At 55.6% G+C, this 20,493-nt stretch overlaps 1 protein-coding gene across 2 annotated transcripts in view; it reads left to right on the top strand.

Moving 5' to 3' along the window:
* Positions 1-10,713, top strand: part of PIK3R5 (phosphoinositide-3-kinase regulatory subunit 5) — a 63,312-nt gene extending 52,599 nt beyond the window's left edge. Inside the window, exons 6-19 of one of the 2 annotated variants that reach the window (XM_026520972.4) lie at positions 1,535-1,604; positions 3,478-3,652; positions 4,159-4,312; positions 4,591-4,674; positions 4,934-5,645; positions 5,745-5,907; positions 6,209-6,316; positions 6,795-6,923; positions 7,022-7,115; positions 7,237-7,313; positions 7,964-8,057; positions 8,132-8,214; positions 8,663-8,775; positions 8,887-10,713. In XM_026520972.4, the coding sequence (XP_026376757.2) occupies positions 1,535-1,604; positions 3,478-3,652; positions 4,159-4,312; positions 4,591-4,674; positions 4,934-5,645; positions 5,745-5,907; positions 6,209-6,316; positions 6,795-6,923; positions 7,022-7,115; positions 7,237-7,313; positions 7,964-8,057; positions 8,132-8,214; positions 8,663-8,775; positions 8,887-9,034 (2,204 nt within the window). In that variant the 3' untranslated portion in view covers positions 9,035-10,713. The remainder of the gene's footprint in view (positions 1-1,534; positions 1,605-3,477; positions 3,653-4,158; positions 4,313-4,590; positions 4,675-4,933; positions 5,646-5,744; positions 5,908-6,208; positions 6,317-6,794; positions 6,924-7,021; positions 7,116-7,236; positions 7,314-7,963; positions 8,058-8,131; positions 8,215-8,662; positions 8,776-8,886) is intronic. The other variant, XM_057311323.1, reaches the window with a different exon arrangement.
* The last annotated feature ends 9,780 nt before the right edge of the window (positions 10,714-20,493 follow it).

The raw sequence follows: 20,493 nt of genomic DNA on the forward strand, positions 1-20,493 counted from the left end.
GGCTGCCCATAACAGAAACCCCAGTATAACACTGGTGGAAACTCATAGGGGTTTATTTTTTTCCTTATATTAAAAAAGAAAATTCCAGTGGAAGGCAGTCCAGGGTTGGCACAGGGGTCCCACAAACATTCTAGACCAGGCTTCTGCTTTCTTTCTGCTCCACCATCCTTAGCAGGATACATTGTCCTCAATGCCACTTGGTGATCTAATGGCTGCAGGAGCTCCGGCCATCATGGCCCTATTCCAGTTAACAGAAAGGAGGAAAGTGGGGGTTGCAGAAAGGGGTCTTCCAGAAGCCCCACCCGATACCTGCAAGGAAGGTTGAGAAATGTGACCTATCACCCAGTGCCCAGGGCTCCTTTGGTAAAGAAGGGGGATGGGTGTGTTGGGTGGATGGGCAGAGCGGGACTGGTCCTGTCGTGGTGACCGTGGGCAGAGCAGTGAAGGAGCGGGGGTGGCAAGGTCTCGCTTCACTCCCCCCAGGCCTGGTGGCTCTGCAGAGCTGGAGGCCATCCCATGGGCAGAAGGGTCAGGAGAAGACTGGGTGAGCGAAGTCTGCACCACAGTATTTCACTAGCGGGAAGGGGAGCTTGTCTCTGTCATGCACGTGAGTGGCCACCAGGTGGCGTCCCAGGTCCTGGTAGCGGTAGCCAGTTTCGGGGACTTTCCTATCAAAATAGACATAACATTAACTTCTAAACGTGTGACATTTACATAAGAGAAACATCAAGCAAAAGGCCCCCAAATCAAAGCAATGAGGTCCTAAATGAGAACAGCATAACCTGGTTTTGTGGGGTTTTTTTGTTTGTTTTGGGGGGTTTTTTTTTTGCCATTGACCGAACAAAAATTATGGCGTTTCTGTTTGCTGCTGTCTCTGACCCCAGTTTGTCAGTCGTGGCTTTGCCCTTATCAGAGGTGATCGCCTTCCTGCTCCCAACTCACACCCATTCCAGGGCAGCCTTGCCTCCCGACAGGGACCCCTGCCTGCCCCCAAATCCCAGCCCCTGCTTCTGCTGCCCTTGTCTGTGAAGAGGGCCAGGTGTTGTTTAATCTCACTGTGGTGGGCGCACAACTGAATCCTTACTATGCACAGTCTGTTTTCCAGCCACAGACCTGGGTCAGGTTGCAGGAGCAAGGGAGAGACTTTTGGCTGGTTTGGTTTCTTCAAGGCTGGAGAAAAAGGCTGAGGGGGGGTGACCTGGGGGCAGAGGCAGGGCTCAACCTCGGAGGGACAGCAGCAGGGAGGCCGAGCTGCCCCGAGAGCCCGTGGGAAGCCGGGCAGAGGCACCCTCGGGGGAGCCCCTGGGCCTCGAGAGGGCCAGGGACCTCCTGGGCAGCCTCAGGCCGGCCGCCTCAAAGCCTCAGGTGCCGCACCCATTGTCTTTGGGGAGCGGAGCTGCATGGGGCCTGAGCCTCATCCCGGGGGGGGGCCCCCAGCCTCGCTGGCCTGGCCGGTGTGAGGCCACTGCAAGGCCTGAGGCCATGACTATCGAAGCAGCAGTAAACCTACCAACTCTCATTTTTTTGGCAACAGGAATCACCTACCAGCGACTGGTGAGGGCCGAGCAGGGCCTGCCCATTAGAAGTCACCGAAGCTCCACCGTGTGAGTGCTCCCACGGGGTCCCCCATCCCCACGCCATCCCCCTACCCGCAGCCCCGTGCATCTGGCTTTCCCTCCATCACTGCACTCCCACCCCCAGCCACCAACAGCCTTGGAGAGGACCAGGAATGCCTTAGAATAGTCGGCCGATGCTTTGTACATAAGGTTGTTTCTCTGGGCTGAGGGGTTTTCCTCCGAGTTCTAAACGGCTCTGAGACTTAAAAAACAAAACAAACGTTAAACACCACCTGCACCGATCGTGCCAGGTCCTGGGCACACATGACCTCACCTTGCCCCCACTTTTCAGATGGGGAAACTGGAGGTCAGAGAGGCCAAGTGTTACTTCCCAAAGGTCACACAGCTAGTAAGCGTCTGAGCCGGGATTTAAGCCTCGGTCTTACTCAAAAGCCCATGTGCTTTCTGCCTGTTACTAAAGTAGCATTTTCCAAACTTTTTTTTGATGAGGACCTACAGTAAAAAATGTATTTTATTTTATTTCATTTTATTTTTTTATTATTATTATTTTTTAAAGATTTTATTTATTTATTTGACAGAGACAGCCAGCGAGAGAGGGACACAAGCAGGGGGAGTGGGAGAGGAAGAAGCAGGCTCCCTGAGGAGGAGCCCGATGTGGGGCTCGATCCCAGAACACCAGGATCACACCCTGAGCCGAAGGCAGACGCTTAACGACTGAGCCACCCAGGCGCCCCTATTATTATTATTTTTTTAAGTAATCTCTATGCACGAGTTCTGTGGGGCTCGAACTCATGACCCTGAGATCAAGAGGTCATGCTCCACCAACTGAGCCAGCCAGGCGCCCCTAAACAGTGCATTTTATGTGAAAGCCTACTGTACACACACACACACACACACACACACACACACACACACGTGTGTGTGTGGAAGGAGTGAGCAAGCAGTCAGTGAAGGAGACTGGCTCAGGCAGGGACCACCTGTGCAGGCCTCTCCCCTTTTTCTGACAAACAGAGAAATCAACATTAGTTTCTCCCCTAAACAATGGGGATTCTGTCCCGTCAGGGGCAGGGGGCCCCGACCCGGGGCAGCCATCCACAGAGGCAGGCGGGAAGGAACCTGGGGGAGGGGGCAGTGCAGGCGGCTCACACCAAAGCCTCTACAGCTGGGATATGTGATGTCTCGAACACGCTTCGAGAAAATACAGCGACGGAGGGCTGATGTGGGCGAAGTGAGAACAGTCATGTGTGATTAACTGTTAACTGAGCCATCAACACCTTGGGGGGTTCACGATTCTCTTAACGTTTGGGTCTGTCTGAGGTTTTCCATAATGAACAGAACGAAAAGGCTGGCCCGGAGAGGGAGTGTAGGGTCCAGGAGAGGAGAGGCAGAGGGGGCTGGGCACACACTCCGCTCCCAGCCCTGTGCAAGCTGGGGTGAGGGGCTTTCGGGAGTTAGAAAAGGGGTCCCCTGTGAGCTGCAGACTCACAGGCAGCCTTGACCCCTAGCCTGAACTTCCAGGCCAGCCTGCAGAATGAGCCCCTGGCTCGAAGTCATCCCCCCTAAGACAGCAGTCCCCGTGAGTCCTCCTTCATTCCATTCTGATATCCTGTAGGAAAAATGTTGATATAAAAATTAAGGTGAAATTTCTTTTGTAAAAATGAAGTCCCACTTTCAAAAGTCCTTTGACAACACTGCCTGAAAAATCCTCGGGAGTGGACCATAAGCTTTGCCCTTGGAACTGGGACCCTTGAGCCAGCCCCCTGCCTCTCCCCTGGCCTCAGCTGCCGCCTGCGTGCTCTGGAGGCCGTGGTGGGGCCCAGCAGCTCTGCCAGGGCACCAGACGTGAGGGGTGCGGCTGCGCCCTCCCCACCCACCCAGAGCCCGCCCTCTGTGTCCCCAGCACCGTGCTGTTGCTGAACCCGTTGGAGGTGCAGGCCGAGTTCCTCGCTGTGGCCAACAAGCTGAGCACGCCCGGGCACTCGCCCCACGGCGCCTACACCACCCTGCTCCTGCATGCCTTCCAGGCCACCTTCGGGGCCCACTGTGACCTCCCGAGTTTGCACGGCAGGCTGCAGGTACGTGCTTGGGGCCCCGGGCCTCAGCATCACCCTGGCTGACACGGCAGGGCAGTGGCTGGAGGGCTGGCCGCACTGAGAGGTTTCTGTCGCGCTGGGTCCCGACAGAGGTGGGTGGCAGCCTGGACAGGGGGCTAGGCACGAGCCTCGGAGGATGGCACGGGCTGGGTGGGCTGGGAACAGGCTGCTACTCCTAGGTCTGTGACGGGTCCACCGTGTGGCCCTGGACAGCCCCCTCCCCTCTCTGGGCCGCAGTGGGGAGCTGTGAAGCACACCCCCCCAGCTCGGCAGTGCCCTGGCTCTGGGCCTTTCTCTTGTGACCACTTCCTGAGAAGAGGGGCCCGGGGAGGAGGCCTGGCTCCCCAGCCAGGTGTTGGGGGGAGGTGGGTGCCGAGGCAGGGGAGGAGATGGGCCACGGCCGCCATAAGAAAGACCCTAGGAGCTCGAGAAGTCAGGCAGCTAAGCCTTGGTTCGGGGGGCAAGCCTGTTTCCTCCTGCGGTTTTAGTCCAAGAGCCTGGCCGAGCTCGAAGACATCTTCACGGAGACTGTGGAAGCTCAGGAGCTGGCTTCTGGCATCGGGGACGCAGCCGAGGCCCGGCAGTGGCTCAGGACCAGGCTGCAGGCGGTGGGAGAGAAAGCTGGCTTTCCCGGCGTCTTAGGTGAGGCTCTTGGGAGAGCGTGGTGCATTTTCCCCAGGGCCCGTGCCAGCCCCCAGGTGAGCAGTCCAAGTCGGCCAGTGGTTCTGCCCCACACAGCCCATGGGGGACCCAGGCTCTCGTCATCCAGGTGCTCCGCCACCCCCGAGGGCGGAAAGAAGGTGCTAGCTGGGGGCCAGCCAGCTTCCCACTCAGCCTTGGCCAGTCCAGCTGTGTGGCCACTGCTGGTTTCTTCTGTGAGCCCCTTGCAGCCCTCACCTCCCGTCCCCCTGTTCTTGCAGACACTGCCAAACCTGGCCAGCTCCGCACCATTCCCATCCCTGTGGCCAGGTGTCACACGTACAGCTGGAACCAGGACAGCTTCGGTAAGCAGCCGGCTGGGGCCTTCGTGGCACCCCCCACCCCCACCCCGGGCTGCTTCCTGGTCCTGCCACCTGCCGCCTGAGCAGGCTCTAAGCAGAGCAGGGGGAGGTGCTTGAGTCCTGGGCTGCAGTTCACCCTCCTTCTGTCCTCTCCTCCTCCTCCGGGCCAGTCTGTCTGAGCTTGTCGCCCCTCCCGAGGGGGTGCAAGAGGGGTTTCAAGGACCCAGACACCCAGACGGTGCCTCCCCTGGCTTCTCTGCAGACATCCTACAGGAAATCCTGCTCAAGGAACAGGAGCTGCTCCAGCCAGGGATCCTGGGGGATGAGGAGGAGGAGGAGGAGGAAGAGGAGGAGGACTTGGAAACGGATGGGCATTGTGCGCAGAGAGACTCACTGCTCTCCACCAGCTCGTCGGTCTTCCACGACTCCACCCTGTCCCTTGCCTCGTCCCAGGCCTCAGAGCCCACCCTCTCCCGCCAGCTGTTGACGTCCTTTGTCTCGGGCCTCTCGGACGGCGTGGACAGTGGCTACGTGGAGGACAGTGAGGAGAGCTCCTCCGAGTGGCCCAAGAGGCCGGGCAGCCAGGAGTGCCGGGGCCACCGCAGGCCGGGGCAGAAGTTTAACAGGATCTACAAACTCTTCAAGAGCACCAGCCAGCTGGTGCTGCGGAGGGACTCCCGGGGCCCAGAGGGCGGCTCAAACACGGCGCTGCCGCTGCGCCGTGCGGGCAGCCTCTGCAGCCCCCTGGACAGCCCGGTGCTGCCGCCCACGCGGGCCCAGCGCTCCCGCTCCCTGCCCCAGGCCAAGCTCAGCGCCCAGCTGCCCGGCTGGCTCCTGGCCCCCGCCTCGCGCCCCCAGCGCCGCCGCCCCTTCCTGAGTGGGGACGAAGACCCCAAGGCTTCCACGCTTCGCGTCGTGGTCTTCGGCTCGGATCGCATTTCGGGGAAGGTGGCTCGGGCGTACAGCAACCTGCGGTAGGAGCCGGAATGGGGGCCTCGCTCTGCCCGGGGCGGGGGCTGTGGGCTGAGGGTCCGAGAGAGACCACTCTCTTCTCCTCGCCTTGTTCTCACCAGGCAGCTGGAAAACAACCGCCCGCTCCTCACACGGTTCTTCAAGCTTCAGTTCTTCTACGTGCCCGTGAAGCGAAGCCATGGGACCAGCTCCAGCGCCTGCCCCGCCCCTGCCAGCCAGATGCCCCCACTCCCCACAGACTCCCCGAGGCACCCCAGCCCTGCGGTATGCGCCCAGCCCCGGCCACATGCAGTGGGAGCACAGGTTGGGCACCTGCAGGCTCAGTGACCCAAAGGGGGCTGGTGAGAAGTCGCCCACAGCAGTCAGGGTGTCCAGGGCGCGCCTCGTCCTGCCTGAGCCTCACTCCTGGAAGCAACCCCTGTCCTGCACGTGGGAGTGGCGCTTTGCTGTGTGGCATGGGCTAAAAATTCTCAGACTTCTCTTGGGGCTGGGCGGAGCTGTGGTTGGGGCTGCAGATGCCATCCGGGGCCCTGGGGGCTAGAGTGATTCACCGCCCTTACCCCAGGAGGTGGAGAGCACCAACGACATCTCCCACTACCTCGGCATGCTTGACCCCTGGTATGAGCGCAACGTGCTGGGCCTCATGCACCTGCCCCCCGAAGTCCTGTGCCAGGTAAGCGGCCCCCACGGGGGGCAGAGGGGCACTGGCTGCAGTCACACAGCACTGCTCGGAGGCCCTGGTTTTGGGGGATCCCGCTTGAGGCCTCCATGGAGGACCGGGGATGAGAAGCTCGACTGAGCCCAAATTGAAGGCAGTGAGAGGGTGGTCCCAGAAGGGTCCAGGGGGCCTTAGGCTTCACCCCCTTCCTCGCCTCCTGGCTTTGTCCAGTTTGGCCAGGGCCCTCCCCGGTGGCCCTGGGGTCAGGTGAGGGGGCTCTGGAGGCTGCGCTGTGGGTCCTCCCCCGACCATTCTGTGTCCTGCTTTGATCCCACCACTCTTTCCCTGGCTCCACCTGCCTCTGTCTCCGTGTGTGTGTGTGTGTGTGTGTGTGTGTGTGTGTGTCCGTGTGTCTTGCCCTCACGTTCCCTTGCTCCCTCGCTCGCTGGCGGGCCACCGGTCCCTCTGACCGGGCTCCACCACCCACCCTCAGCAGTCTCTGCAGGCAGAGTCCCGGCCGCTGGAAGATTCCGCGGCCCCGCTGCCCATCCTGGCGGACATGCTGCTTTACTACTGTCGCTTCGCTGCCCGGCCGGTGCTGCTGCAGGTCTATCAGACGGAGGTGAGGACATCCCCCCGCTGCCCCCGCCGCTACGGACCCCACCCCCACCCTGACCCCACAGCCAACCAGCCTCTGATGCCGGCCCTTGTTCTCTGCAGCTGACCTTCATCACCGGGGAGAAGATGACAGAGATCTTCATCCACTCCCTGGAGCTGGGTCACTCTGCCGCCACGCGGGCCATCAAGGCTTCCGGTGGGTGTTGCCTGAGCCCCCGGGGGGGGGGGGCGAGGCATGGGGCCCAGGAGGTGGGGCCCTGGGGTCTGGGAGGGGTACGGGAAACGAGAGGCAGTGAAGGTCTGTCCGTGTGGCACAGGTCCTGGCAGCAAGCGTCTGGGCATCGATGGTGACCGCGAGGCCGTCCCTCTAACACTACAGATTATGTACAGCAAGGTGAGGCCGCTGTTGGGGCCCGTGTCCCTCTGGGGCCTGCTCCTGACCCGCCCTCACCCAGAGTCACCCCCTGTGTTCCCCGGCCCCCGTCTTTCAGCTGGGAGGCTGCAGCAGGCTCCCCTGGACAGAAGGGGAGGGAGTGGACATCCTTCTCCCCTTCCGCCTCCAAAGCCACCCCCGCCCCCCGCCCCCAGTGTGCTCTCCCCCGACCTGGATGTGCTCAGCAGCTCCTGTGAAGTGTTAGGGCCTGGCTGCAGGGCTGAGGGTGAGGGGCAAGGGTGAGGTGTCCAGAGGCACAGCGAGGGAGAGCCCAGGTTCCACGCAGCTGGCGTGCCTGGCTGGGTGCACGGGAGGTGGGGCCGTGTCAGAAGGGATTTGTGGGTCGGGGGTGGGAGGGGGCGCCCATGAACCCACCAGAGGGCGTGGGTGCTCCGAGCTCTCGTGCCCTCTGATCCAGGGACCAGGCCAACAGCCAAACGCTCCTCTCCGGAGTCATCAAGGTCTATACAGGCGGTCGGGGGTTGGAGGGCTCTTGGTGCAGAAGCGAGCGCGCAAGAGTTTTCCGGGGAGCGCCCCCTGCAGGCCGCCCCCTGTGGCTGGTGGGCCCGGGGGCGTCCGGCTGAGACCTTTGGGCTCGGCTGCCTTTCCAGGGGGCCATCAGCGGACGAAGCCGCTGGAGTAACATGGAGAAGGTGTGCACCTCCGTGAATCTGAGCAAGGCCTGCCGCAAGCAGGAGGAGCTAGGTGAGTGGGCGGCGGGGCACAGGCGGCGGCGGGGAGGGGCCCTGAGCCTGGCCTGAGCCGCCCCTGCCCCTCAGACTCCAGCATGGAGGCCCTGACGCTAAACCTGACAGAGGTGGTGAAAAGGCAGAACCCCAAGTCCAAGAAGGGCTTCAACCAGGTAAGGACGCCCCTCTCTCCGCCGCGTGCCTTCGGGAGACCCTGGCGCGGGTGGGCGCCTGCGTGTGCGCATGCACGGGTGCAGGTGGGTGGGGACGAGAGGCAAGCTGGGGGTGCGGTTTGGGGTGCGCACGCTGTGGGGTGCCCTCGGGGCGGATGTGTCCGCGTGCAAAGGCTCTGGTGGGCGCCGGGGGAGCCCTGGGTGCCGGGAGAACGGCTCCGTGTCTGGGACCCGGGGCCTCACAGTGGGGCCGTGGGCCTTCTCCTGGGGGCACTTGTTGCTTGCGGACTCGGGGAGGATGGAGGCCGGAGAGGAGGCAGGGCCTCATGCAGGCTGCCGGACCCTTGCCCGAGCTGGCCGTCAGCCCCGGAGAGCTGCTGCTGGGGTGGCCTGAGGGAGAGAGCCGCCAAGGACTGGCGATCGGGGCTGATGGGGGCCTCGCTTCCAGATAAGCACGTCGCAGATCAAAGTGGACAAGGTGCAGATCATCGGCTCCAACGGCTGCCCCTTCGCCGTGTGCCTGGACCAGGACGAGAGGAAGATCCTACAGAGCGTGGTCCGGTAGGAATGGGGGCCCCGGGAAGGGGCCCGCCTCTGCGCCACCCCCTAGAACCCCGGAAGGAGCTGCAGGGATGGGGGGGGGGCCTGCCCTTACTCCCGCCCGCCCCACAGGTGTGAGGTCTCACCTTGCTACAAGCCAGAGAAGAGCAGCGTCCACCCCCAACCCCAGAGGTCCCCCGACCCGCCAGCCCAGGCCACGCCCGACCTCTGCTCCCTCCTCTGCCTGCCCATCATGACGTTCAGCGGAGCGCTGCCCTAGTGGGGCCCTCACCAGCCCGGACAGGAAGCCCTGGGCAGGCAGCCTCCTCGGAGGCCCTCCCCACGCGGTGGCCGCGAGGGTCTCGCTCCCTGTGGGGAGCTGGATGGCCCTCTGTTGGATCAGGCCCTGCTGTGAGCCCTGCCGTGGACAGCAGGCAGGGGTTGGTGGTTTCTGGGCCCTCGGGGGCTGTGTATAGGAGAGACACAGGCATTGGGGAGAGAGCGGCTGGCCACACTGCCCCTCAAATTCCTCACCGTAGAGAGGAGAGGGATGGATGAGCTGACCCCCAGAGGCCCTGGCCACTGGTGTGGTCTGGGATCCTTTCTAGAAAGATCTGAGGCTCTGGTGCTCTGGGATGTGGTTTAGGCTGCCTCTGCCAGCCCTTGGCCACCCCCCCCAACCTTGGTTTGTCAAAGTCTTGGGGAACCCTTTGTATCTGGGGTTCAGTCCCGTCTACTCTAGGGTTCAGGTGGTAGAAACAAGAGTAGGAAATTCTTCCCAGACCTTCAGTACCACCACCCATCTCTCTCTTTCTCTCTGTGTGTGTCTCACAAGTTCCCTGGGTCTTCTGAAAAACAGCACTAATACTTTACCTGTCTACTGTCAGGCCCTGGAACACATTCTCTCCGGAGCGCCTTTCTGGATCTGAGAGCCTTGGGAGACAGGATAGGCATAGATTCAAAAGCAGCTTGGTTACCTTCTAGCTCAATGACCAGAAGGAAGTGAATTTGCTTCTCCAAGCCTCCACTTCCTTAGCACTAAGACCTTCGGAGTTGGAAAAGAAGTTATCTACAAAGCGCCTGGCCCAGTGGCCCATAGCTGGTGCTCAGTACAGATAAGCGGCCTCACCCTTGAGCGCTGACTCCCCCCAGCCTGGCACTGGGACACCCTGGTGGCCTCTGGGATGCTCTTCATTCACCCTCGAGGCAGGACCAAGACTGGGGGTGAGGTGTGGTTAGCTTTACCCTCTGAAGGAGGAATGGCCTTGGCGAGGGTGAGAGGAGGGTTGCACGGTACCCCCAAGCCCTTGCCGACTTCTCTCCTGGGTTGGGCCTTGGGACCCCCACTTGCACATCATCAGCCTTAGGCTGGTGCACATTGCATAGGGAGGCTTCACTGGCACCATTCTGGAGCCTGGGCGAGATCCTGGAGGGGTGGAGAGAAAGCCTGGCCTCCAGGGGCTTCGTGCCTGGCTGGGGGAAATGGGTCACAGGACCTGAGAGCCGAAAACATAAAGCTGTCGGATCAGAGTGGTTTGGAAGCTGCAAGCAAATGTGGGGTCGGGTGGTACGGGGGAGGGCAGGGCTGAGGACCAGGATTTGGACGATACAAGTGGAGAAAGTAATCATGGCAGATGCTCGTATCCTGCCCAGAGCCCCTCTGTCCCCTCCTTCTCCGGCTTCACCTGGCTCCAAAGGTTCGGGCTTACAGGAGCCCCCGAACCCCAGCCTGGACTACTCACCACTGGAGAGAAGTGAACAGAGCCGGCGCATGCCCCGCGTCACCGTTCCTCCCCAGTCCTCGCCATCGGTACTTGCTGCAGGCTCCAGAGAGTCGCCGGCCGTCTGCCTTCCATAGTTTTTTGTTGTGTGAACAGGTTACTACATGATAAACCGATATCCAAGAATAAACGAATAGAATTTAATATTATTTTCAAATAAACCTTGATTAGCCTCGTATTTCTTGACCCCTGGGTATTTTGCTGCATGAGGCGTAACTGCTAGTTGCTTCGTTAGCATAAACCAGTTCACACGCAGCAGCCGCAGTCAGACTCTTGGGGGATTGTTCTGTTTCTCTTTTTGTAAGTTTTCCTCTCTATGGAAAATATATTTGTGCTGGAAATTTCTCTGACGCTGTTCCACTGAAGCCTCATCGTGTAGCCAAGAGGAAGGGAAGGGAGCTCATTGCTGGCCCTCTGGATGTGGGGCTGTTCTTAGACTTGGCTCACGGGGGGGGGGGAGAGAAGGCAGGTGAAGATGGAAAGGACGCCGGCACACACCTGTGACTTGGGAGGAGCAGGTAGGCATCAGGCTCCCAGCCGAACTCCCAGGGATGGAGGAAGAAGGAGCCGTGAGATGCGCTCGCTCTGCACCAGCTAGGGATTGCCAATAAGAAAGCACACCTGACACCCAGTGGATGAAAACTGTGATCCTTACTCTTGCTCATGGATCTACAGGACCCCAGGGATCGCTCGATCTAGGTGGGGCTCAGAACGGCTTGGCTCCAAGCTGCAGGTGGGGTTCACGTCTGCCCTGTGGGTCTCGCAGTCACCTGGGGCCAGCATGGTAGCACGAGAGGGGTAAGCAGAGACATAGGATGCCTCCTAGGGCCTGGGCCCAGAACCAGCACGGTGTCTCCTCTACCAAAATTCGATTGACCCAAATCAATGAAGCACATCGACCCACTGACGGAATAAATTCAGCAGATCTCACAGAGGATAAAAACAAAATCACACAAGAAGAGGAATTCACTTCTGATAGTCTTCCCAAAATGCCATAGTCCCAGTCTGATCATCAGGAAAATACCAGACAAATCCAGATTGTGGGACATTCTATAAGATAATCTGACTGGTACTCTTGCAGGAAGTCAGTGTCATGAAAAACCAGGAAGGGCTGAGAAATTCAAAAACCAAGGAGACAGGACCTGAAAACTGAATGCAACGTGGTACCCTGGATTGGATCCTCAAACAGAAAGAGGATATTAATGGAAAAACTAGTGAAATCCCTATAAAGTCTGGAGTTTAATTTTTTAACACACACACACACACACACACACACACACACACACCTCGTTTTAAAACTCCTGGGGCATGGGGCACCTGGGTGGTGCAGTCGTTAAGCATCTGCCTTCGGCTCAGGGCGTGATCCCGGCGTTCTGGGATCGAGCCCCACATCAGGCTCCTCCGCTATGAGCCTGCTTCTTCCTCTCCCACTCCCCCTGTTTGTGTTCCCTCTTTCGCTGGCTGTCTCTATCTCTGTCAAATAAATAAAATCTTTTAAAAAATAAATAAATAAAACTCCTGGTGCAGAAAAAGGTAATGAGAAAATCTTAAAGACAGCCAAAGGAAAAAAATATATACTTTACCTTCAAAAGATCAACAATTAAGCTGAGAGCTCCCTTCTCAACAGAAACATTAGAAGTCAGAAGACAATGAAATGACATCTTTAAACTGCTAGAAAAAATTCAATCTAGAATTGTCCAATTTTTTTTTTGTTATACACTGCTCACAAGAGACACCCTTTAACTATAAGAACACAGAGAGTCTGAAAACAAAAGTATCCAAAGGGTAACACCATACAAGCCTGACCCAAAAAGCTGACAGTATCATGCTAATATCAGACAAAGATTTTAAGGCAAGAAGCATTAAAAAAAAAGGGACATTTAATAAAGATCAAAGAGTCAATCCAGCAAAAACATATCACAATCATAAATCTGTATGCATGCAATAACATAACTTTAAACCGTAAAGCAAAAATGGACAGAATTAACATTTCCACAACCATAATGAAGGACTTCATTACACCTCTCTCAGTAGGTGATAGAACAAATAGACAAAAAATAATAGAGCTATAGAGGATCTGGACAACACAGTTAACACATTTGATCTCATTAAAATAGAACACTGCCCAGCCATAGAATTCACATTATCTCAAGTACAACTAGAATATCTAATTTCAGGTGATTGAAATCAAAGAGTATATTCACCTCAAAAAGATAGAAGAAAGGTATAAATCCTAAAGAAAGTAGAAGGAAGGAAAGAAGTGTAAGAGCAGAAATCTGAATTAGAAAACCAATGTGGTAGGGGATAAGGCCCTATCAAACAAATTATCAATATCCCACATTGCAAAAAAAGGATATCTCTACAGATCTTACGTACACTAAAAATATAATGAAAAGACATAAATTCACCAATAAATTGGCAATTTGCATAAGATGGAGAAGTTTCTCAGAAATACAATTTGTGAAAGAAATGGATTTCCTGGATAGGCAAATATATATTCAAGAAATGGAGACTCTTCTTTTCTTAACTACATTGGCAGCCAATCGTTCTCTTTGCTGCCTCCATACTTACGCACATTTCAGGATATCATAGAGTTGGAACCATGCAGTAACTACCCTTTCCAGATTGGCTCATTCACTTAGCAATATGTATTTAATGTTCCTCCTTGTCTTTTCATGGCCTCACAGCTGATTTCTTTTTGTTGCTGAATAATATTCCATTTTATTGATGTGCTCTGGTTTGCTTCTTCACTCGCAGACTGAGGACATTTGGTTGATACCAGTTGTTGGCAATTATGAATAAAGCTGATACAAACATTCATGTGCTGGTTTTTGTGCAGACATACGTTTTCAGCTCGTTTGAGTAAACGAGCGCATTGTTCCATCATATGGTATAAGCATATTTAGTTCTTAAAAAAAAAAAAAGCCAAGCTCTTCCGAAGTGGCTGTGCACTTTTTCATTCTTATCAAATGAATGAGAGTCCCTGTGGCTCCACATTTTCATCGCCATTTGGTGGCGTCATGGTTTTTTGGATTTTATCTATTCTAATGGGTATGTAGTGATGCTATCTCGTTTTTAATTTGCAAGTCCCTAGTAACTGTGATGTTCAGTATCTTTTCACGTGTTTTTCATGTGAATATCTTCTTTGGTGAGGTATCTTCAGACCTTTTGCCCATTTTTTTAATTGGGTTGTTTGTTTTCTTATTGTTGAATTCTAAGAGCTCTTTGTATATTCTGGATACGAGTCTTTTTTTTTTTTTAAGATTTTATTTATTTATTTGACACAGAGAGAGACAGCCAGCGAGAGAGGGAACACAACCAGGGGGACTGGGAGAGGAAGAAGCAGGCTCCTAGCGGAGGAGCGTGATGTGGGGCTCAATCCCAGAACACTGGGATCACGCCCTGAGTCAAAGGCAGACACTTAATAACTGCGCCACCCAGGCGCCCCTGGATATGAGTCTTTTATCAGATACGTGTTTGACAAATATTGTTTCCCAATCTGCGGCTTGTCTTTTCATTCTCTTAACAGTGATACCTTTTTCAGAGCAAATGGTCTTAGTTTTAATGACATCGATTTATCGATCTGTTCTCTTCTGGCAGCTTGGAGCTTCCTCTGCGGCCCTGAATGCACTGGTCTGTCATCACCCTCAGACCTCTCCCTGAGGTCCCTGACATCCAAGTGGTGCCTCCTCCAGGGGACCAGCTCTCCCACAACCCCTGGGGCAGGGAATGCCTACCTTCCCTTCAGTCTGCTCAAAGCAGAGGCATTAGAGCTGTTTCCAGCCCCTTCACAGAGATGTGTGTGGACTCCACCCGCCTGGTGCCTGCCCAGGGCTTCGGATTCCCCTCCCCGTTGTTACACCCACCACCCCCTCCAGCACTGGGTTCCAGCACTGTTGCTGGGGGTGGCGGGTGGGGGCGTCTCCCTCCTTTCCTATCTCTGAATCCCTCTATTTCCTCAACCCTGCCAGTAAAATCAGGGAAAAGGAAGCCCGCTAACCTGGGGAGGCTGTCCCCCCCTCCCTCTGGGGGCAGAGACAGGCAGGGGGCAGACTGTCCCTACCTGAGCCACTTTCTTTCTCTCTGTTCCTTGCAGCACGCCCACGTGCCTCCCAGCTCAGACCACAGGTCCCTGTGTCTTGGTCTGCTCAGGCTGCCATCACAAACGCCATAGAGTGGGCAGCTTAAACAAGAGAGGTTTACTTCCTACAGTCCGGAGGCTGAAACATCCAAGGTCAAGGTGCCGGCAGATTCTACGTCTGGTGAGACCCCACTTCCTGCTTTGCAGGTGGTCACCCTCTCACTGTGTCTTCATGTGGTGGAGGGCAGAAGCTCTAGACAGTCTCTTCCTCTTCTTAGGGCACTGGGGCTCCACCCTCATGACGTCATCTACACTGAATTACCTCCCAAAGTCCCCACCTCGTAATTACCATTACATTGGAGGGTCAACATATGACTTTGGGGTGGACCCAAACATTCAGTCCATAACACCCCCAGCTCTGAGTGTGTGGTTGCTGGAAGGGTGGCTGTGGCCACACCAGTCACCAGCCCGCATGCCTCTCCGGCTCGGGGTGAGGGGGAGGAAACTGCCCGTTGGAGGGATCTCAGAAATTTAGGGCTTGGAAGGCTGAGTCTCCTAGTCCTTGCAACCTGACCAGGAAAATCCCCACTGAATGTCAAGCTCGCACAAAATGAGATCTTAGCAAACACTTGACGGCGCTTACTGTCCACGTGTGAAGCACTGTCCCCGGGCTTTACATACTTCTGTTATCATGCTTATGCCTCCCAACAGCCCCCTGGGGTGCGTAACTATTAGGCCCATTTTACAGATGAGAAAACAGAGATGCTAAGGAACTTGCCCAAGGTCACAGAGACAGCGGAAAGGAGAAGCCAGGATTCAAGCCCACATCGCTGGGTCCCAGAGTCCTGCCTCTTAACCGGGTTTTCTCAACGATCCTAGTCACCCCCCCAGCCCTCTTGACCCCCAGTTTTCTTTCTCTGCTGGCCTGTCCCTATTCCTAGTGGGAATTCATGTGAAGAACACAGCGATTGTGATAGGTCTGTCATACGGGGAAGAGGCTCCTGGCCCCTCCACATTCGAGGGTGCGCGCAGACCAGCTCCCCAGCTCGGCTCCTGCAGCCCGCACCCCCGTACCCCCCCCTCCGCCTGAGAACAGGGGAGGTGCCAGGAGAACAGGCCCCGCCCCCAGGGCTGCCCAGGGGTCTCCCCCCACCCCCCGCCTCCTGCCCCAGAGGAGTCTGGGAGGGATGACAGGTGCACCGACCAAGAGAATCCTGGGGAGGGAAGTTTTCTTTCCCCAACTTGAAGGCCGTCTGGTACGAGAGGGAGTGGGTTGATTTTCTCTGCATCTCAACCCATGTCAGTGTGGTGCTGGACCAGAAAATACAGGCATTTATGTTCAAGAAACTGATCCTTGGGTACTGAGCTACCATGCTCTCCAAGTAAACAAAGCACGTGGAAGATTAATTTGTATAAACACCCCAGGTCGTCAGCAGCGATTATCCCTGGGCAGAGAGGAAAAAGATATGGGGAAGAGGGGGCCAGGGGCTCATTTTCATTCTGTGTACTCCTGAAATGCGCGAGTGGTTTTTTGTAATGAAAATGTATTTGTGAGTTGCTTAAGAAATTTTTTGAAACACTAAATTTTTTTTTAAAACTACATTGATGTTACAACCAAAACTCCCCCTTTCCTCAAAAATAAGAAGAATGTCTGAAAGAAGGAGCGGATAGGAGTAGATAACAAACCTTCCTATAACTCTTTCCCGGCTAGTCCTAACTATGCACTCACACGTACCCCATAGGACAGCATTGCCAGAGGTAAGGACGGAAATTTCCCGACTCTGTGTTCTTCCTCTCTCTCCACACCCACAGCAGACACTGCTAGCTGCTAACAGGTTCCCAGGTGATACCGATGCTGCTGATTCTGGGACCCCCCCCTTGGCAGACCACTGCTTTAGGGCATGATGTTGTCCTGCTGCCCCTTCTTCCCTGGGCCGTGGCTCTGAGGGCTAGAGGGAATTCACTAGAAGCAGAGGTGCACGTCAGGTGGGTACCAGCCATGTCCCTGCCTGAGGCTTCCTGAGAGGGAAGATGGGAGCCAAGGAGGGTGGGCCAGGCTTCTCGCTGACTTGGCCCTGCAGGTCTTCCCTGGGGAGCTGCAGGAAGCCCCTGGACCAGGCGTCCCCTGGTTCAAGTCCCGCCCCCGCCACGTAGGTGAGCCATCTCCATAGCTGTTCTCGCTCCTGAGGTGGTTGTATGCATGAAGTAAGGTGTGTTCCCATCACACCTCTTTTTTGGTCTGTTTACCTCTCACACCTTTCTCACCAACCAGACAGCCGTTTGGTTTTGGGTGTTGTTTATGAGTTTGGGGGTATAAAACTGGAGTCGAGGGTCAGAAGGGAGGTATAGAGCTCCGAATGCACTTCTTTTTTAAACACTTTTATTTGTTCATTTGAGAGAGAGAGCATGAGCATGAGGGAAGGGCAGAGGGAGAGGGAGCAGCTGAGCAGGGAGCCCAATGCGGGGCTCCATCCCAGGACCCTGGCATCATGACCCAAGCTGAAGACAGACGCTTAACCGACTGAGCCACCCAGGCACCCCCTCTCAATGCACTTCTAAGAGGACTTTGCTTTGTTTGTGAAAAAATCTGGGCAGGAGGAACCAGGACTGTGTGATTCAGAGTCACTGGGGGAGAGAAGAGAGAGCAGAAAAATCCCTCGCCCTACCCCAGCCCACCAGTCCAACAGCATGGAATGGACCAAGTGTGTCTGGACAACAGAAATGTCCATGGGAGATTTTTATTTTAAGTTTTCTTAATTTTTTATTTAAATTCCATTTAATTAACATACAGTGTATTATTAGTTTCAGGGGTAGAATTTAGTGATGCATCACTGGCATAGAACACCCAGTGCTAATTACATCACATGCCCTCCTCAATGTCCATCCCCCAGTTGCCCCATCCCCCCACTCCCCTCCCCTCCAGCAACCCTCAGTTTCTTTCCTATAATCAGTAGTCTCTTATGGTTTGTCTCCTTCTCTGCTTTCGTCTTATTCTATTTTGCCTTCCCTTCCCCTTTGTTCATCTGTTTTGTTTCTTAGCTTCCACATACGACTGGCATCAAATGGTATTTGTGTTTCCCATGGAGGATTTTTATTTTTTATTTTTTTATTTTTTTTAAAGAATTTATTTATTTATTTATTTGACAGAGAGAGAGACAGGCAGCGAGAGAGGGAACACAAGCAGGGGGAGTGGGAGAGGAAGAAGCAGGCTCCCAGCGGAGGAGCCTGACGTGGGGCTCGATCCCGTAACGCCGGGATCACGCCCTGAGCCGAAGGCAGACGCCTAACTGCTGCGCCACCCAGGCGCCCCCCGTGGAGGATTTTTAAATCGCTGGCTAAGAGATGTGTGCACACCTTTGCATCCTTGCCCTGTGACTGTCAGTGAGATGTATATGGCTCATTAGGATTTTCTGCGGGCGGACTCCTTAGAAAAGCACAAAAGCTGAGGAAGTCTGCAATTGCTGCTTGAGCTTCCGGAGACAATTCCCGCAGAGGGTGGAGCTGGAGCGAGGGTGCAGGTGACCCTGGGTGTCTTGTATCCGAAGCAAGCAACCTTGAGTGACCCCAGTGCCCTGGACATCCAGGGCGCCCCGATCCCTGCTCTGGTCCCCCTGCCACACCGTATCGAGAGGGTTTAATGTGATGTGTTTAAAAGTTCAAAATGTAATTTGTTTAAAACTCTTGGCTACTTAGTAATGGACAGACGATGATACAAAGTGAATAGAAGGGACTAGAGGAGGTCCTTGGTGCAGGTGGGAAACCTAGCCACCATGCACCTGGAAAAGAGCTGCAACCCTAAGAAGAGCATCTGGAGAGCCAGGGCGTCACTGGGATTAGTCAAAAGGGCAGTGTCGCCCTGCCTTGCTGATGGCAGGATGGTGCAAGGGACAGGTAGGTGCCCTCCGTCCTTCCTCTCCCCCTCCTCTTCCCTCCTCCTTGTTCCCGGCTGCCTATCACGCAGCCCCGCCTTGCAGGGGACAGTTCTGGGGCTGTCCACGGTCACCAGGCAGCCTGTGGCTACCACACCCCGTACGCGGGCCAAGACTTTAGCTGTTGAAAGGGGAGAGCGCGGCCACAGGAGGCCCCATCAGCTTGTGATTTCCGATTCAGTTAGGCCGAAGCTGATAAGGAGAGGGGGCTGCCCACGAGGGCCACACTGGCTGGCTGCTGCTGAGTGCTGGTCTTGCAGGGGTGGAGTCCCTGGTCCTTATCCTGTCCTGCACTTACTCATTGCCCTCATTCGCTCCCCCCGCCGGCCGGCCAGCCATTTGTTGTATTTAATGAGCCAAACATTCTCTTGACAGTCTCTTATCCTGGGACGGATAGCCAAATGAGTAAGATCTAGCCTCTGCCTCCCCAGGTCTTACTGGGGGACGGTGGACAGACGAGGCAGCACTCAAAGACAAAGGTACGAGAGAGAATATCATTCCAGTCACATGAGGGGACACAAAAAAGTACATATGGCAGGGAGACTGAGCCATGGAGCAAATCATCTTCCTCTTCTCTTCCTCCTCCTCCCCCTGCCCTTCCTTCTCCCCCTCCTCCTCCTTCTCCTCCTTCTTCTTCAAATGTCCTCTTCTGCAGAACCCACTCAAGCCCTGGCAGAAAAAAAGACCAGTCCCTTCTTTGGTTGCAAAGGAGAAACCCAAGCGACAGAAATCCAGCTCAAACCGTCCTACTGAAAAAAGGTGGGCAAGAGAATGTATTGGATCGTATAGTTGAGCAATTAGAAGTAGATCCAGGCATTAGGGTTTCAGGCACGGCTGAATCCAGGCGTTCAGATGGCGCTGTCAGCAATCCGTCTTTCTCCAGGACCATTTACCATTAGGCCAAATCAGTTGAGGGCACAGCATCTGTGAGCTCTTCAAAGGTCTAGACGTGTGCTGAAGATTTCCCAAAATATTGCTTGGCTTCAAAGTGTGAGGGGAAAGAAAAAGAATGTGAGGGGCTAGCCAACAGGTCCATACTTTGGAGGTGATCTGCTCTGTGGCACTGCTCTCTCTTAATTGCCAAAGTCAGCAGATGCTTTTGTTGGCCTCCTCATCTGTGTCCTCTCTGCAGTCTTTGACTCCCTGACCACCGTGTCCTTGATACCCTCCCCTCCCCCAGCTTGCACTGCACTCCGCTGTCCTCCAGCCTCTCTGACTTCTGTCCTCTCCCTTCTGTTCTGGAGCCTAGAGGAGGACTGAAGGGGACCCCACAGCACATGCTCCAGCCTGGAGCTCAGGGGCCGCCTGGACCACTACGGAGCGGTAGGTGTCCAAGACGCCTAGGAAGGGTCACAGTGATGGGATAAAGCCTGGGCTTGGGGATCAAGGAACCACCAGGTCAAGACACACCTTGCAAGTCACACCAAGGACTCTGGCCGTTCTCCTAAAGGTAATAGGGAGGCATCGAAGGCTGTACTGGGGGTGTAATGTGACCAGACTTGTGTTTCAACACCAGAGAGGTGCCTTTGGCTGGGAGGTGGAGGCAGGATCAGGCTTCTACAGTCATTCAGGAGGAGGACAACGGTGGCCCGATGAGGTGACAGCTGAAAGGGTGGGAAAAGGGGATGATTTATGACGTAGGACTTGGTTCCATTTAGATGGAACCAGTGAGGGAGAGGGAGGCATTGAGGATGAGACCCAAGTTTCTGATTCTGAGATGAGGAGTAGAGAGGTGGGTTTGTGGGGGGTGGGGAAGAGAGCTTGGTTTGTTCACATCGAGCTGGAAATGCTGGATGACCCTCTGGCTGGCCGTGTCCAGGCAGGGACAGTGGGGTTGGTGTGTCTGGAGCTCAGGAGAGAGGTCCGGGCTCCCAACATCACAGCCGAGTCAGCACCAGGGGGGGACTCTATGGAGGTGCCCCCTCCTGCCCCCTCCAAAAACAGAAGC

This window comes from Ursus arctos, unplaced genomic scaffold, assembly GCF_023065955.2.
Source record: "Ursus arctos isolate Adak ecotype North America unplaced genomic scaffold, UrsArc2.0 scaffold_14, whole genome shotgun sequence".
In the NCBI taxonomy this organism is placed as follows: Eukaryota; Metazoa; Chordata; class Mammalia; order Carnivora; family Ursidae; genus Ursus; species Ursus arctos.